General features: G+C 40.4%; 2 protein-coding genes across 2 annotated transcripts; both read left to right on the forward strand.

Moving 5' to 3' along the window:
- Positions 1–2,592: 2,592 nt before the first annotated feature.
- LOC142959873 (neuronal synaptobrevin-like) lies at positions 2,593–11,760 on the forward strand (the record flags this gene model as incomplete). Its single annotated transcript, XM_076101377.1, has 4 exons — positions 2,593–2,694; positions 2,970–3,128; positions 3,363–3,431; positions 11,488–11,760. Coding segments are annotated over 4 exons (603 nt in total), but the record flags the coding sequence as incomplete, so codon positions are not given.
- Positions 10,143–17,609, forward strand: pcolcea (procollagen C-endopeptidase enhancer a). Its single transcript, XM_076101969.1, has 9 exons — positions 10,143–12,868; positions 14,895–15,003; positions 15,098–15,356; positions 15,831–15,955; positions 16,083–16,219; positions 16,322–16,650; positions 16,744–16,821; positions 16,900–17,070; positions 17,176–17,609. Exons 1-9 carry the CDS (start codon positions 12,780–12,782, stop codon positions 17,304–17,306), a joined length of 1,428 nt encoding a protein of 475 aa, XP_075958084.1. The 5' UTR covers positions 10,143–12,779; the 3' UTR covers positions 17,307–17,609.
- Positions 17,610–19,330: the final 1,721 nt, after the last annotated feature.

The following is a 19,330-nucleotide window of genomic DNA, read 5'->3' on the forward strand; positions in this document are numbered from 1 at the left end:
CCTCAAACAGGATGTGGCGGCTGATGAGAAATCGTGCGGCTGCACTAGCAACTCTTCCCGGTTGGTGATGATGGCGTAAACCTCAGCACACATTCCACCTCTGTGGTGATACTCATGCTGGCAAGTTGAAAAGGAGCATACAGTGATGCCATAGATATATTATAGTAGTTAGTCATAGTGTTTAATATTAGGCATGTGGACAACTCTTTACTCAACACATCTTTTGATTTGTGAACATGCTGCTGTAGAGTGATAATCACTCTGGTCTCAAGAAATGAAACAATATGTTATTTGTATGAAAGGCGTAATAATAATTCACCGTTATACTGTATATATCACAGGTAGCCTCGGGGGGGGGGGTTATATTGTCAGTGTCTATTAGGGCTGGTTGGCAGCTGACAGGGACCACCGGGACCATCGGGTCAACTATTCAAAAGGATTTTTTGGAGGATTAGTAATGTGTGAGCGTGTAGAGGTGACCTTTATACAGAGTCTTTTCTCACACCGCCAGAGCAGCTGAGTTACAACTCAGCTAACTTTGTCAGAAGATACGACAGCCTTTAGTCAATGCCACACTCTACATTTAGAGACAGTTTGTCTGTGTAATTGTATTGATTGAGTCTCTGCATTTATAGATAGCAATAAAGCATGCTGTGCTACTCAACACTACATGCAATATTTAAGTAGTTTAAGCCTCTTGAAGCATTTCTCGTTTGCTTTTTAAAAAATGTATCTGCTGCTATGTTAAGTTGCAGAATGTTTAAGATGTAATGTTTAGACTATGTTAAGACTTGTAATAGATATATGGGCCCATCTTATTATGAAAGGTAAACTGATATTAGTTGGTTGAGAGAATCATATCTCATTTAATATCGTGTCAGACAGGCTTGTTGTTCCTTTTATAATTATGGTTAATCAATCGTACTGTTTTGGATTTGTGTGGTTGTTGTGCCTGCTGTCCATTCTGCATTTCAATGAAGACATGCAGGCTTAGATTTTCTCTTAAAGGGAGTCTTTATATTTACATTTAGACAGCATTCATCATTTCTTTTTTTTATGTTATAAAAGAATAGCCTTTAGAATAAAGAGAATAATGCATATTTGGTGAATCTGACATATTTGGAAATTCGGCCAATTCTGTTTATTTCTGTAGGTTGTGGCTCAGCCGTTACATGATTATGTGCTCTATGTTTCTGATCGGATGATGTGCCTGCATGAGGTATAGAGTTAGTCTGTAGTTTTTTCTGTGTACCCTAAAGCTGTCCACTCAACGTAGGTTTTTATTCATGTGTCATGTAACATTTAAGACAGCAGGAACTAGATGGAATGGGATTAGTGATTTTGTTTTGGTTGAAATATTAGATTAACATTCGTAAATTACCATATATACTTTTAACATTTCGGGTGTTTCTCCTGCTGCAGAGAGCAGAGGTACAAGTACTCTCCAGCGCTACCGTATGGGAATATCCATTTTTGGAACACAGTAAATCTTCCACATCCTACAAGTTAAATCTGATTCCAGCTTGAATCTCAATACCATTCATAAAAAGGTGCATCTTTCATTTCTTTTGATACACAGCAGAGTACTAGTAGTGTCTCCATGACGTTGCACTATCTGTTAGCTCTAAGCAGTGTTCAATCCACAGCAGAACTCCACAATCTGTGAGTAAATATACTGAGTGAGTTAAAAACAACAAACGGTCCCCCAAACAATACATTTGTTGGCATCCCACATTAGATATTTGTCTTCTTTGTTTCACCCCCTTCCTAAGAAGTGTATGATTACAGATATAAACTAAAGGGGCATATATATATATATATATATATATATATATATATATATATATATATATATATATATATATATATATATATATATAATCATAATATAGCATGTTTTCTGGTAACCAGTGTTTTGTGTACTCCTGTGTGAATTAAATACTTGACAAATGAAAAGTGAGTATTTTTTAATTGAACATTAGTGCAAAATGATCCGATTTTCTGGGGAATTTGAACTAGTAAGAGCTTGTTGTTATCACCTTAGACAACGTATCATATCATTTTGAATTATCGCCCAGCCCTGAGCATAAGTGGAACAAGGTGCACATCTTTAATGATCATAGGATGTTATTTATATGGCTTATTTAATCTACATTCTATTTGAGCACTTTATGAGCATAACATTTTAGGAGTTTAAACTAAACCTTTAACTGAGACGGGCAGAGTTAGACACTTACTTAAACATTGCAACCATTTTTATTAATTTCTAATAATTTCCCTGCAGTTAGACCATTAGACATGGTGTAATGTAATGTCTGATAGCATTCTTATTCCTTTACTTCTTGAACTATTTATATTCGAGCCAAACTACTGTCCTTTTCTACAATTCCTTTGCAAATGGAAGCATTACTCATTCTTGAAATATAAACCCTGTGATGTTTTTAATATGTGTATTTTGTATTAGATAGAATGGTTCTGTCATGAAGTTTTTGTTGTTGTTGTTATTATTGTATTTTCAAGGCTTTCTTAACTTTTTCTAAATGAGTTTGCTTTGCATAACAATCAAATATTTGTATTTCTTTTTGTATCACTAGGTCTGCCCCAGCTGGAGCCCCTGGAGCAGATGGAGGGAATCAGCCCCCCAACCTCACCAGCAACCGTCGTCTGCAGCAGACACAGGCACAAGTGGATGAGGTGAGCACAAGCTTCTCTGCAAAGCCAGAGTCGTGCTGTCGGGCTCAGACGTAGACATTTACGGTTTTAGCATAATCTAACTCAATCTTCTCTGCTTGCAAATTTGAAGTGGGAAAAACACAAATCATTGTTAGGGCTGGGTTTGAGCTTCATATAAAGCTTAAAACCGTGATTTGACATGAAAAAAAATGACTTTCAAACATAATCCTTATCCAACAGCCATTCTGTCTTGATAGCTGATTGCACTACATGGCTCTCTGCGTGTCTTTCCTCAGGTGGTGGATATCATGCGTGTAAACGTGGATAAGGTTCTGGAGCGTGATCAGAAGCTGTCAGAACTGGACGATAGGGCTGACGCCCTGCAGGCTGGAGCCTCTCAGTTTGAGACCAGCGCTGCAAAACTGAAGAATAAATACTGGTGGAAGAATGCCAAGGTGAGGACATGCAGACGTGCTGACTTGAATAGCAAATACCTGTGCATGAAGGCAGCCTTAAACCTCCCTGTTTACGAACAAATGAAAAATAACACCGATAACAATACAGACAGAAGCAGATGAAATGAATGTGTGATTTTTGCACTTTTAAGAATTCGGTTTTACAAATGAAAAAGAATTACAAATTTGACTGCTTTTCTGATGACTTTCTTTCTGAAAATTCACTGACTACAGATGATGATTATAATGGGTGTGATATGCGTGATTATCCTCATCGTCATTATTGGTAAGAATCCTTCTCACGTTTGTGCACATAGATTTCTCATTGTTGTCTCAATGGACTTAGTCAACGCTAAAACAGTTTGTCACATTCTACACATATATATATACTGTATAATATAAGGCATGTCCCTGAATGAAGATTGACCTTGTTGTCAGCAAATGTTGGTTTGATAACTTGGGCATTATAATGAATAAGACTTTCATTTCATTTCTTTTTTACAGTGTACTTCAGCACCTAAGAAGAGTTGCTCCTACCCCAGTCTAATCCTTCCTCGCTACAGAAGAAAAACCCTCCAATTGATTACAAAATTAACCACGATAAGTCATTTATTATATATATCTCCCGATTAGCCTCGATATATAACACCCCTAAACCTTCAGGGCCCCATGGCTCCCCCACATCCACCACCTCGCCTCTGGACCCCTGTCAATATTTGTCCTGTGAGTGTGTGGCCCTGTTTCCTTTCTGGGTACTCTTGGCTTTTCTAACCGGCCATACTGAGAACCAAACACTTGTGACGATGCAACAACAGAAAAGGAAGCAACGTTTGGCGATAATTGTTACATAATTGATATATATATAGTTCTTTGTAGAGTTTTATTCTGATATATACTGTTTTGTAGGTGTGTGTGTATGTGCGTGTGTGCGTGTGTGTGTGTGTGTGTGTGTGCATTTTGTATTTTTTAATTTTTTGTATTAATTTTACGTATGCTTCAGCGTTAACTACTGCCTATTAATCAAAGTGTGTATCTTGCATGTTTTCATCATCGGTCTGTCTCCCTGCTTACTCTCTCTTTTCGATGTATTTTTGCAAAATGGAGTTCGTCTCCATTTCACTACGGAAAGACTTTTTGAGGTTCATCTGTGCTACTCGTGTCCAATAAGAAAGTACAAAATAAGCCAGAGAACTAAAACTTGTACTAAAGAGATAACATCAAGTTACACACATTTGAGCTATTACACACAAAAAACTGCCCCTGAGAATGCCCCAGGTTACTCTTACCTCAGCTCCAAATTTCTATAACTTGATGTCATCACGGAATTCAAGTCTTAGCTTCTTTGCTGGCTTTCTAAGAAGAGCTAATGCTCACTCATACTGATCAAACATACAAATAATGCATGAATTGTTAAACTAATTCCTAGTAACCATCATTTTCCAGCCCTCTTCATCCGATCCTCCCAGTATCCGTTTCGTTTCTCTTTCTCCATTTCACTCGTCTAATAACGTTCATCTTTAACGCCCCAACACTTCCGTCTGTCAGCATGCTTGAACACCTCAATTTCTTCTGATCATTTCTAAAACTGCCATAGTACAGTCGGACCAATGTCTGTAGATGTTTCTTTTTTTATTTAAATATTACGTAGTGTCTTATTTCGAAAACATTCCTTCATTGCAGTCTAGTGCAAATGGTCTTACCGTAGCACATATAAGTGTAAGTATCTTTAAGGAAGAAAAAAAAAATGAAACTTGTGTCGAAAACGTCGGTCATACAAACCATAGGAGAAAAAAATAGTTAATAGCTGTAAGGGTAAGTTTTGGATAGACAGGATTAGACTTTCAATCTGTCCAAATGATTTTCTTTTGTAATATGGGTGATGTTATTTTAACATTACACGTAGGCTACAGTATACTGTGGAGATGTCATTAATGTCAAACTGTGGATAGGGGCTTAAAAAAAACAATTCTAATGCATAAAATGGGGCCGTTGCATAAATTGATACATTTCCATAAAGCAACGGTTAATTCTTACTGGCCTGTTACTTACATGGACACTAAAAAGCCTTAGTCTCCAGTCACTTCTATTAGTTACCGTAGAATATTTCCAGTCAAATCCGCCCTCACACTTTTAGTCTGTGCAGGGGGGAGTGGCTGACTGCAGAAAAGGAATCTGTTTAAAATGCACAAACAACCTTGTTTTTGATGGCGCTGTCTGGCTGGTCAATAGCCTGTCCAAAGGAGATCCTCATGCAGCAAAACCTCTCCACACGAAGAGCACATATAAAGAAAAGAGATAATTCAGCCTTATTTGCAAATCCAGGAACAGGGACAGAGGCTAATGAGGATAATGTCAAATTCACAGTTGAGTTTTTGGTCAGCAACTTTGGGGTATCGGCTCAGAAGTGTACTGTCAAAGGTTAGCGACAAGCAGCGCGACAAGCAATTATTCAAGAATAGTAGCACTCCGAAGAAGAGTGTCTTTGCCAGCGCAGTGGTTCTGTCTCAGTGTTTCTCCCTATAGTTAAGGCCTTTTTTTCTTTTTTAAATATAATAGATTCTATTTTTATTATAGTATATTTTTGTGTGAAACAGACAGGTAGAGAGGAAGTGTGCAATCAGTACTATTTGCTGCCAACAGCAGTAAGCTCCTCTTTACCTCAGTCTGCTGTGTTTTTTGTAATTCAGCTCTGTGCGTTATACACTGCCAAGCAACAAGGGAGAGGCTTCTGTTCTTATTGCAGATTTCTTTCATTGGTGCCCAAGCTGGTTTGGTCTTAAAACATTCTTTTACATGTGTCTGGCATCTTCTCCTGTGTATACTACGTGTGGCTACTTTATGAGCAGGAAGAGCAGGGCAATACGATGCACTTGTTTGTTTTTTAGTGCTCAGTCAAACTAAGGCCTTGTACACATGAACATGAGATGACATCAACCTAAAGTTAAATTTCCTTGATTTGAGACTATTTTGCTTTCACCTAAGGAAGATCTTTAATTACAGAGTTTTTGCTTGTGCAAGTCTGCATTAATAAATGCTGAACAGGAAGCAATTTAACTAAACTAAAATGTATAAAATGTTCTTATAGTAGGCTGGAAAGTTAAAGATCACGAAGCCACCAACAATATTTCAAAACAAGTGTGTGTAAAGCCTTAGTAGCCTTGTCTCTTTTCAACATGACTTTTTATCTGCCCCACCAGCTGAGTAAACCAACCTGCCCCCCTTTGCTCAACCCACTGATTCAGAATCCTACAGTGTGTGTGTGTGTGTCTGTGTGTGTGTTTCTGTGTCAGCGCAGGTGCATCAATGTGTTGTGTGTGTGTGTGTGTGTGTGTATGTGTTAGAATAGCTCTGTCTCGGGAATATCCCCAGTTTATCCCGACAGATTAGGCCGCTTAAATCTCAGAGTGAGGGCACGTTGTTTCCTTGACCACTGAAGTACACAAGCAGACAGGTTACAGATCTGCCGGCCAGTTCTAATAAGGAAGGACCCGAACCTTAACAAACCCCCTCCTCCCCTTCCCATGTTTTCTTCCAAACAGAGCAAAAGTAAACTGCAGAAGATTACCAAAGACCAGATTTCCATGCTTACGCTGCCAATTGCCATCAAAAACAAGCGGAGAGAAACAGGTTATCCAAACTATCCAAGTCTGTTTTAAATACCCTTACCCTATTTATCCACAGATGACGGGACCTTTTAACTATTGCACACTGTTCATATGGTGTGTCAGTTTGGCTTGTGAGTGTGCCATTCTAACATATGCAAGTTAAACCAAAACATGAGGGCCGCATACTTCAAAATCGCAAATACAGCCTGCCCCACCAGGCGCATCTAGGTCCGAAGAGCCTCTTTAATCGAAAACAAGTTTTAAGACACATGATCCTATAACTAATAATAGCACAACTCTTCTTTTTTGTCTCCATAGTGCTGCCAAGTTCTAAAATGAAAAGACATATAAACTAACTATATGCTATCAAAAATAACCATGAAAAACTTTATAAAAATCTGCATTGTTTGGTGTTGTAATATGGGGGTGTTTTGGGGGGTAGGGGAGTCCTATATCCTCAGGTTTAAGGTATTAGCAATTTACCAAGATATATATGAGGACAAAACTATATAAGCAAAGTATAAAATTGGGTTTTTGGCAATAGAAAATCATTAAAGGGTTACAAATGTGGTCCTTAGAGCCATCCTGCAGGAGTTAACCACACAGTGGGATGACGTGAAATAGCACTACTGATTGGGGTAGGACTTCTGTGTTATCCATCAATCCGTAATCCATAAATCCGTTGTGAGTGCTCAACCAATTTGATCACAATGGTGAAAATGAAGTGAGTTCTCCCTTTTTTCTGTTGCTTTACTGTCTGTGTGAAACGAAGTGCGCATATATTTTAACACCGTGGCACTTTTTCTTTTGTGATTCATTGATTTTGGTGGGATGGGAACATGATTCGGTGGAGAATATTGTCTTATGTCAACCTCAAGAATCGTTCGGCGATCTCAATTTAAACGCTGTGTTCAGGTCATTTGGGGGGTGATCCAAAATGCAAGTTGCCATCACGGAAAAAAGGGTTCAGACCCTCTTCCAGGTTGGAAATATAACTTGTGATTCAAACTTGGAAGGAAATAAGCAGAAAGAAAGAGATCAAATGAAGATCCAATCTTTCAACAAAGCGTCATGTGATGTGTACAGAGCAGGAGAAATGTTCCCCAACGTTTACCGTCAACCCCAAATGGTATGAATGCAGCAAAAGGAGGGAACCTTTTGAGTCTCTGAATGTTTACTGGATGGTTATAATAGTACAATATTCTACTTAATATATGTTTTATTTTCGGACCAAATATTGTGTTTTTCTTTTGCATCAATTTAGTAATAACTCCAGATGTCACTGAATTGTTTATATGTAAGCACTGATGGGTAACGGTAAAGAAAATGGGAAGTTAATGGGGAAAAAAAAGTATTTTTACCTTCAATTGTCCAGAATGCTGAGAATGATTCTACAGTTTACATCAGATTCCCGTTTGTATCTACAAGATATATTTTTTGTTTAAATCTGTTTATTTTTTAGGAAATATTTTGATTTCTCTTTGGAACTGGGGTTTCAGGGATGAAGGCCCATATTGCCCCTGGCCATCTGGCCTTACAGGAGGGACAAGACTGGAGGATCATGGGCAATGTGTTCAGTTTTATCTTACTTTTGTTCCTTCTTTTTCTTTGCTCTTATTTATTGATAGATTTATTGTGCTGTCATTTGGTATGGGATTAGAAACTAAAGACGTAAAGAAAAGGAGACTGAATGAAAAACTGAAGTACATAAAATAATTGTAGTGTAAATCTATCAATGTCTTATTATATTGATGAACATCATGAAATATATGTATATTGGAAAAACAGTACCTATGACAACTTGTACTTTTGTGTGTGCTTCACGTGCTTTGTGGGTGTGCAACAATGGGCAGATGCAATTTTGACTGCAATTCTGGGACCTTATCTGACCTGTGTCAATAAGCATAAATTTATTATCAATACAAAGATAGACCTCTTGCTTTAATTTATACTAATTACGTGTGTGTTTAAAAAATACATGGAGACCTGGAGCCATAAAAGGGCATATTTCTGCATTTACAGTCACTTCAGGCTGCCCTTCACATCCTGCCTCCATCCAACACACTCATAGGCCTACCACTTTAGGTCTAGACATGCCTGCACACAAGTGGTGCTCAGTCCCACCTATCTGCAGACAACCCCATAATCCCCTCTCCCAAAGAGTATGAAGTACCATATGTGTTGGAAGATGTTAAAACAATTAAACTAATGTATTGCAATCTATGAAGCATTCACATTATTGAATGGTGTATGCCAACAATATGTGCATGCAGGATTTGCAAAAGTATTAAACCTTTGTCATGGCTCATGCAGTAGGCTATATTAACATTAAATAGTTCAGTGATAGGGCGTCAGCCAAACATTTCCCTTCATGCAGAACGATGGAGCAGTGCTGGTTCATTCCACCGTTAGTCTAATACTAGTAGGCTAATGGAGGCCGTGGTAGAGAAGTCACGTGCAGTAGCAGCAGAAAAAAAAAGCTCCAGTCACTGGCTGTGGTTACTAGTCTGTTGGAAATACGAGCCACCAGTGAGAGTCACTTCCGGCGACTTTTATTTTGAAGTACTACCATAGACTGCAGGCAATGGTCGCCTCCATAGCTCAATAATATGTTGCATATCATATGTCCTGCTCTTATTTCGCTACATCTTTAGTTCATACGTTTCATATACACCGCATAAACTCCCGGACATGTTTTGCTAGCTCTTCAAAATGCCAGTAAACAAACACGGTAAGGAGTGCTTCGTTTAGTGCACTGTTAGCGGGTTTTTTGGAGCTCGGTGAAGGACATGGATTTAGAGGACAGCTGACGCATTGCATCGCTGGCATTTCACTCGGTTTCTTTCTTCACTTGCTTGGTCAACGCAAAATACTCTCTCCCTGCCCCCGGCTGACTGACTTGTCGGTCCACATAACGCGAGGCTAAGCTGCACGCCGTGCTACTACATTAGCCGAAGCCTAATAAGCTCTCATCACTATGAAACTAACGTTACTAGTGTTTGGACTAATTGTATCACATCGCTATTAAGTGGGAATAACTATTTGTGAAGAGGAATTAGGTTTATTCATGCTAAATAATTAAGCTCCACGAGAAATGACACCGGATACAGCAGCTTCGCCACCCAAGCTGTAGTTTCAAGTCTTCACCACCAGGTGTCGCCATGTACATGTTATGAACCCGCTCTACAAATGTATGTGGAGGGAAAGATGTCTGCGAATTCATCATAAATGTATGTCACCTAACGTCTACATCCCATAACATCACTACATATAAACATTATTGATTGGTGGATCAAATTCTTGTGTTAGAAAGGTATTTATCCAGTATAGCACATGATAACCCGTCATTGTCAGCACTGTAGGGTTGTGCTGAAGATGAAAAGTGAATAGAAAGGGCTGCAGTGTGGAAAGCCTGAATGTTTACTTTTTGTTTCAACACATACCCCAATACCCAATTGAGATTATAGTTTAGTTGGTATTATACACTAATTATGTTGAGCATGCAGTAAAAAGAGCGGGGACAACTTTATGCACAGACCTCTTTTCTATGTATTTGCAAGTAAAAGTACATCACTGCAAAAACAATTCCTTTTTTTTGACCACAATTTTATTTTGGCCCATTAGTCATCCTTATAGTTAACAAGTCACACATGACTATGAGGATGTGCTAAATTTCCACTATGCTTTTCATTTTTTTTTTTAAACACTGCATATTTGTGTCTATTGCTGTTTCCACTGTGAAAGGGTTTTACTTTCCTAGCTATGCTATTGTCATTACCATCCATGCACTTACTGGCAAATAGTGATGTGTCTCCTGGGCGTTTTGCCGTGAAAAGTGAAGGAAGGCTCACAGCTTTAAGTGTGATACTGTACGCTTTATTTTAGCTGTTATTAGACGGATGCATCTACAGCGTGTTTCAGGGTCCCTATTATAAGATAGCACTTCAATGCAACACCCTGTTTTCATGCCAAATGAGGTGCTATGATCTTTTCAGCACATTGTCCTCGCACTGAACACACAATATCACACGTTCTCCCGGAGTGCACAATGAAGTGTAGTAGTACATGAGCTCTTTGAGACAACTCTGTCAGAAGCCGATGACAAATGTTGATGTTTCATACTTACAGTCGGTCGTCCTCTAGTGCTTGGCTCCATCTGTAATGCTCTTGATGGATGTCTCAGATTATCACCACGGACATCATTTCTCATCAAATCTTCATCTCCGTGCATGTATTTCCTTTCATTGCTGAGGTCACATGAACTTTGGCCAAGTGCACTTCACTGGGAAATGGAAAGACTTAAACGGAGAGTACATTTGCAAGGAGCCACAATTACAGCGAACAGACGGGTCTGCGATTGCTAATCAGCTGTTTTTCGGTCCGCCACCTTCCCAAATGGACTTGCACAACTGCACGCATTCGTTTTTCATTTTGTTTTTCCACCTCTCAAGCGCAGTGTCGCATTGTATAGTGTTTTTTTTTATGAATCTGAGAGATTATCTTTGACATAATGGGAGAGTAATAATAATAATACAGTCGTCTGTTGGTTTCGGGAGGCATGAACATGACCTGACTCCAGAGTGCACCCAAAAACAACTTTTCACTCAGTTAAACCCTGTCTCTGTCTGGTCGTTTGAAGTTTATTGTTCCATTTCTCTGGTTTCTCCAACCCCTCCTCTCATTACCCATCGTCTCCCCCCCCCACTCACAACTACTCATCTACTCCCCCACTGCTATTCCCTGTGACTCTCCAGAAGGAATGCACGTCCAACTCGAAGGGTTCATCAGGAGTTATTGCAGAAACTATACACCCGTGGCTTGGATTCTCGCTAAGTGTAAAGGTCACTGTTACTCCCACACATAATGGCAGCGGCCGCACAGTTGTGCTCGCTCAGACGCTGTCCGCCCCCCAGCAGACTCAGCACGTCAGTGCATTCCTGCTTCTGCTGCCTCTTATCAGGACTCTGGGTCGACATAAACACAGCGCAGCAGGACTAAGGACTGCTCAAGTCTCCTGCTCACTATGAGCAGTTCATTCTCAAAGTGAAAAAAGTCATAATGCTGGCTGCCACATGCACTTTGAGACACAACCTCTCTGTACAAACTCTGCTTTGTGTTTTAATGAGCTGACCATCCTGACTGCTCCAGACTTTGATCAAGGTGTTGCAGCTCTGTAGTCTGTAAAAGTGGCTGATTTGGTAGCATTATTGAAACACCATCCCCTCCACAGGCCTCAGTAATGTAGGCTAAAGGGTTTGCTCTTCAGTGAATCCTAACAGTGAAAGAACACTCCCCCCTCTAGAGTGTTATCCTTGCCTTGGTGGATTGCGGGGGCATATAAACACTCTCTGGCTCAGAGGCTTTGGAGCCAAAGGAGCCCCTGGGGCTTAGGGAAATACGGTAAGAGGAAAGAGATCATTAGTTTTATGATACTTGTTTGTCTAAATCCTTTTTGGGCTCCTTTTGGATCCTGTATGTGTTTTTGTTTACGCTATAGATGGCTGAAGTTAATCATTCTATCAGGAAAATAATCTGTTTTGTAAATTAAAGGTCTCCCAATGTTGTTGTGGAATGTAAAGATGTATGGCCCTACTAGTTGAGTGCTACATCCCACAGAGCCTCAGGCTCTGCACCCATCATGTGCACCCTAATAACCAGCCAGACACTCAGGATGGACGTTAATATATTGAATGTCCACAAAGCCTCAACCACAACTTCTGACACTACTTCCCTCTGCACCTCTGTCCTAGATGCCCCCTCCGTTATATTGAAACCATGGTTATTATGGTGAAACATCTGGCTCTAATTAGAGCCTTCATCCCCCCCCTCATGGCTCTTTGTCGCCGCTGTTGTCCTTTCAGTATCTCTGTCCGACTCTTCATCCATTCTCGAACTTTCTCCCCCCCTCCGGTTCCTTCCCACTCATTCATTCACTCCTTCTCTCCGCCCATCCTGGGCGAGCGGCCTCCCCCGTTTTTCACCTCCTGCCTCCTGCCTCCTGCTAGCTAATTTTTCAGTTTGCTTCGCTTTATGTCCACGCTGCATCATGACACATGTGGACTGCATCTGGGGTCTCTTCTTGTTCCTGTCTCTGAGTTTAGGATGGACGAAGGCTCAGGAGACCAACTACACCAGGTGAGGACAATGTTATAGTATTTTTGAGAAACGTGTCTGCTTGAAATCAATTCTAATCTTAACATATGTGGCTTTTGGGATTTTTTAGATGGGCCTATTCTTAGTATAAACAAAAATCAACAAATTGAGTTCACAAGAGCCTCTAACTTGACGACTAAAATACTTTTCCGTCTCTCGAAGCAAATTCTTTCCAATTCCGTGTTTGATTGGGCACAGAGTTGTCACGTTGGTTTTTGGCTCATGATGTGAGGCACGAGTCTGCAGTGGCTGAGCCTTCACAGATGTTAATGCTTTTGAGTCCGCCTATGGGGTCGAATCAGAACAGCTTGGCTCTGACTCTGGACATCTTGGCTTCAATCAGCAAGCGTCTGACTTTGCTGGGGTTCTGCTGTGTGAGATCGTAGTTTGTGTTTTTCTTTCCATTGCCTCTGAGTATAGCTTTACTTCTTCAGAGTGGGGGATGGCTGAAAAATGTTTTTCTTACTTGCTCCCTTCATGTTCTTGTCCCTTCCTATGTGACTCATTTAAACATAATTTTCTCGGTTAAAAACAACCACAAACTGTAAAATGCCCCAAAACGACAACTTATTCATAACAGGCATGTTCTTATTTGCTGACAAGTATATAAATGGGTCTATGGTATCCCAGCTGGCAACAACCTGAAATTTCCCCTTCTGTGAATTTAGTTTTGACATTCAGTGAGCTCTGTGAGTGTATGGAAAGCAACAGAATTTAGTACATAAAGTAACACAGTAACAGTGTTAAATAGTCTGCCAGCTGTAAAATGTACTTGTCAGCCATAACTGGAAAAAATCTTCTTTGTTTCTACGACTTTAAACAGCGGCCCCCCTAACATTTTAAACCATGGCACCCATCCAGAGGGATTTCACTCACACTTTTTAATTACTACGACAATCATACATTATGAGCTGTGGCATAACTTAATTTAACACTCTATGTGGATTCCGATGTTTATTGGTTGGATTAAATATAGTCAAAGTATATGTGGTGAAACGGTATGAACATTTTAAGCACCCAAAGGAATCTTTCCCATCCATAATGGGACCACTTCCTTGAAGTATTGGATTGTGTTAAGTTATACTCTGAGTCGTCAGTTTTAGTGTTAGTATTCAGAAACCACTATCGTTAACCAGCTAACAAGGTTTTTGGTGTATGTAGAAGGTCATGGAGGGAGCTTTGTTATGTTTGTTTTGAAGTTGGCAACTCCCACAACTTCCACTGAGAGCTCATTGTTTCTCACTAGATCATTATTATAAAATGGTATTTAATCATTTATTTTCTTAATTTCATACCATTATATACGTTGTTATACCATTTTTTATTTCAGTACAAATTCATTATTTTTCAATTCAATTTCAATGTCTGTTTTGATTTCATTATGGCATTTTTTCCAATGACATTTACATTTTATGTCAAGTTTTATTTCATGCCACATTTCATGACAGCGTTGTTGTCACCACCACCTCACCTTTTAACAACTCACTTGTCCCCTGTCTCTCCACCACTGCCAAATGTAGCCAGTTAGCTCCTGTTAGCTATAGCGACATTAATGCTAAAAGCTATTTTCAAATAACTAAGACAGCTGCTGCTGTAAATGAACACAGTGCACAGACTCTAACCAATCCAGAGACCGTTCAGAAATGCCAGAGCTAACTCATTTTCGCAGTGCAAAATATGGCTGTTAGATGTGAAAATATCTAATGTTGGCAAAGAAAATATGAATTAATTATGCAGATTTCTTTCTCACATATATTTCAAAGTTGTATTCATGTTTGAGATTGATGAGTATGAGTAAACAAGGGTCTGTGTTAATAACTCCTCTTCATCTGAACATACAGAGCTGAAGCTGAAGCATTTCCTATTCATTTCTTGAACTTAGGCCATCTAATTTCAGAGAGTAACTGGCCAGTATTAATTCAATTCCATTGTCTCATAGACCTACAATACCATTAGTACTGTGCATGATATTCTGTCCCCCACTGTCTTACTGTCTCCTTCTTCCCAGGCCTGTGTTCTACTGTGGAGGTGACCTGGTCATAGACTCAGGCTTTGTTGGCAGCGAAGGGTTCCCAAGCTTCTACAAGCCCAACAGCAAATGTACCTGGCGTATCACCGTGAGTCACTGACCCTGTAGCATGTCTTAATACTGACTCTTTCCTCACTCAGTGTCTCGGTGTCTGACTCATTTACAATCTATCTGGTTTCCAGGTCCCAGAGGGAAATGTGGTCATGCTCTCTTTCCGCATTTTTGACCTGGAGGCTGACTCACAATGCCGCTACGACTATCTGGATGTGTACAACGGCAATTCCAACTTGGTGCAAAAACTAGGCCGCTTTTGCGGAACTTTCCGGCCCGGTACTCTTATTTCTACCACAAACACCATGATGCTAGAGATGGGGTCCGATGCAGAGACGCAGGGCAGAGGGTTCGTGGCGTATTTCAGTGGAGCCAAACCGTACGTCGATGGTATGTTGTCACATTATTTTTAAAGTAGATTTAATATAAACCATGAACTGTAACATTGACTGTTATCTCTGTAATCTCTGCTGAAATTAAATCATAAAAAGGCCAAAAATCATAAAGAGGGAAAAGGCCAGGTTACTTGTACATGTAAAAACTGATGCTATGAGGGGGAGAAAAGGGGGGGGGGGGGTGCAATTAGGCAGCATATACACAGGCCCCCCAAGTTTCCTGCCCTGCCCCTGAACTTGCAAAATGTATTTCCCTTATGTATAAATTTGCCTTGGGGAATTTTAATAGCTTTATTAAGAATACCAGCTCTTATTTGTGCAAGATCTTTAACTTTGAACTTTGACTTAAAAGTCAAAATGTTATCATGAAAAAGTTACCTAACAAAATCAGTACATTGCGTACTTCTTAGTATGTGGTCTGTGTTATCTTCGTTCATTGTTTTCATGGAGTGTGCCCGACTTGTTTCAGACCAGCAGTTCTGTGGGGGGAAGATGACAAAAAGCCAGGGTGAGGTCATGACGCCCAACTGGCCTGACAAGAAATACCCTGCAGGGACCAGCTGCTCCTGGCTCATCACTGTGGAGCCCGATATGGTCGGCAGCACACCCACTCCCAGCACGAAAACATTTTATTTTCCAGTCTCCACACACCAAACATGGAAAACAACAGTTTATTAAGTGATCATTTAAAGTCATATTTCTGTTTCTGTTTGGGTACCAGGTAATTCAGGTGAACTTTGACAAGTTTGTCCTGGAGGCTGACACCTATTGTCGGTTTGACTATGTGGCATTCTTTAACGGTGGGGAGAAAGATGATTCACGGCTGATTGGAAGATACTGTGGCGATCAGGCCCCACAGTAAGTGACAGAGATCCATAAAGGTGTTAGTTGGCCATCAAAGCTATTTTAAATTGACCACTCTAAACTTTCCACCCCACCTTCTACCTGTCTCCTGTCCAGGCCCATTACTACCAGTGGCAACGTGCTTCTAGTCCAATTCGTGTCTGACCTTAGTGTGACATCTGATGGATTCCTCGCCCGCTATACCAGCGTCTCACGTGGTTCTCAGAAACCACCATTCAGCTCAGGAGCCGGTACAAGGGCCATCCCCCCAAAACCTGCAGTCAAACCTGCCGCCACCATAAAGCCACCGGCCCCCACTGCCAAATATGTGCAACCTGCGCCCACCATGAGACCCAAACCAGTCAAACCCACGAGAGGCCGTGGACAGGGCACCACAGGCCAGGACAGGAGGGTGCCCGTCACAAGGCCAAATGGAAAGAGGCCTGGTGGGTGAAGTTATGTGCACGCTACGCTTGTGTTTCAATGTGCGGAAGATGTATATCTAATGTTTATTTGTGTGGCATTCTTTGCGTTTTTAGTCCCTCAAAATCCTCTGTGTGCCAAAGCCTGTAAAAGAGGTGGAACCATCAAGACCAGCTTCTGTGCCAGTGAATTTGGTGAGTTTCCTACCATTCACATGATGCAAGAAGTAACTAATACGATGCGGCGTTCTCACTGAGCTCTCCTTTTTGCAGTGATAACCGGGAAGGTGACCTCTCTTGCCCCCGGGCCCCGAGGTACTCTTCATGTCAGCGTCTCCCTCATTAAGGCCTACAAAGCAGGTCGACTAACAATCACGCAAGTCGGAGAGACCATGTCTGTTAAGCTGGTGTCACAGTGCAAGAAGTGCCCGTTGCTCCGCAAAGGTATCTCGGATTTACATACACATACGCCACAGATTATCAGCATTTCTATTTACTCAAAAATATATATACTTATCACTCTTTCTGGTCCCTCTTCTTTCCCTACAGGTGCCAATTACATTATCATGGGTCAAGTGGGTGAAGACGGACATGGTACCCTGGAACCTGGTGCATTCACAGCTCCATACAAAGCCCCACATGGCAGATTATTAATGAATATCAGCAGCCAGCCCTGTTAATCTCACACGTCTTTAAAGGCTGGGAAATTCAGATGACATATCAAACACACAAAATCCAGACATTACAATGTGAAATACAGATCTATTAAAAATAACTTCAGTTTAATCCACCATTTTAAAGGATTAAAAATAATTTTATTCAAACATCTGCCACACCTAATGTTTGTAATTTGTATATGAATAAAGGTTTTATATCTCTTTCAAATGGTTTGGCTGCATACTTATTCATCATTTTGCAGCTTAAACTCTCTCCAACTGTATCTCTGTCTCCACCTACTGGATTTAAAGAGTATTAGCACTTAAAATAAACTATTGCTAATCCTACAAGTTTTATTTCAAAAAGCAGGTCTAGATTTAAAATCCTTTGACATGAGTTGACCATTAGTCATGTGGTCTACCATCAATGTGTCAAGTCTTAACATGGAGATTAATGATCCCAGAATGTTTGCTTAAGTTTTAATAAATTAATCTTTTTGCATCAGAGGTAAAATGAGAACAATAAAACGTTTAAAATCTCCTATTTTGACAGTGTGTTACTAGATCTCAATCCAAAAAAAGATATCTTACTTCCAAAGCTGCTCTTTATTTGGTATCTTTGATATCTTACTGTACTGTAACTTTTTCATGACTTTTTTCGACACACTATACTATGAATATTTAAAAAACATACTATACTATTACCCACATCTGCCTGCTCGGAGGTGGACGGATGAGACAGATCCACTGGACTAGGGGGTGCGTTTGGGGGTGATAAGGGGTGGTCTTAATTCCTTCCTAACAGCTGGTAGACCTGTTATAGCAACCTAGACATACAATTAGTTCCACAGTCTGTCAGGACCTCTCTAGGTATGCCTACCCCGGAGAACAGCTGTAAAAAGCAATTAGCAACATTTCTGGCTTTCACAGACTTTTGGGGGAAAGCTTCAGGATAGCGGGTTGCATAATCACAGATTACCAAAATGTACCTGTTACCAGAATAACTCCTCTCTAATGGTCCCACTACATCCATGCCTATTCTTTCAAAAGGTGTTTCGGTAATTGGTAATGGATGTAGCTGGCCCCTGCACCCCTTCTCTGTGAATTCAGCTGACATTTCATAGGATACACATGCTCATCCCCATGAATACAATTTATGGTTTTATCCTCACTCCACTTGTTCCTTGGCACCAGGCTGGACAGTACCACTGTCTTAAATACCCCTGTCTAAAAGAGCTATTTCTCTTTGACTAGAACTGGTGCAGTAGGGGCTGTCTCTTTAACTACCTGTTGTGTAGTTGGCCTAGGGACTGAACAAAAGAGAGATGGCTTCGTCTGGTTTGTAAATGAACAAGAGTACTGGGTATGTCCTACCCCATTACACAAGTAACATCGCACATCCAGTGCTTTTATCAGGGTCTGACTTGCTGGTGTTACGAGATGGAAACTGCCTACTGCTGGAAAAAGCTCTACCTTGAGCATGACCAGAGCCTCGCTCACCCCCAGTGGACTTACATCCCTGGGCTAAATTGGTGTCTCAGCCAAAATGGTATGTCTGGTCCCTCTTCTGGCTGCTGTGAATACTTTGCATCCTCTGCAGTACGGGGGTCATGCTCACGGATCCTCACCTCCAGGTCTGGGTGCACCATCCTCAGGAACTGTTCAAGAATCAACATCTCAGATATCTCTTTCACTGTGGACTTTTCTGGTTTGACCCATTTCGAAAACAAGTCTTTTCGGCGAACATACAGTTCACGTGGGGTCTCTCCTTGAAGAGGTCTCTCTCCTTAACTTGTTTTCCAACATACTATACTATGACTTTTTATGACTTTGTTAAACATACTATGACTTTTTTCGATACACTATACAATGATTCTTTTGATACATTGTACTGTAACTTTTTTCAACATGCTATTCTTTGACTATTTCATAACGTTTTTGACATTCATTTCTATGAATTTCTTTTCATATATTTTATTAAGACTTTTTCATGACTTTTTTCAACATGGTATACAAAGACTTTTTTGGACATACTATACAAAGACTTT

Source organism: Anarhichas minor, unplaced genomic scaffold, assembly GCF_050575085.1.
Source record: "Anarhichas minor isolate MPS153535 unplaced genomic scaffold, ASM5057508v1 ptg000027l, whole genome shotgun sequence".
Taxonomy (NCBI): Eukaryota; Metazoa; Chordata; class Actinopteri; order Perciformes; family Anarhichadidae; genus Anarhichas; species Anarhichas minor.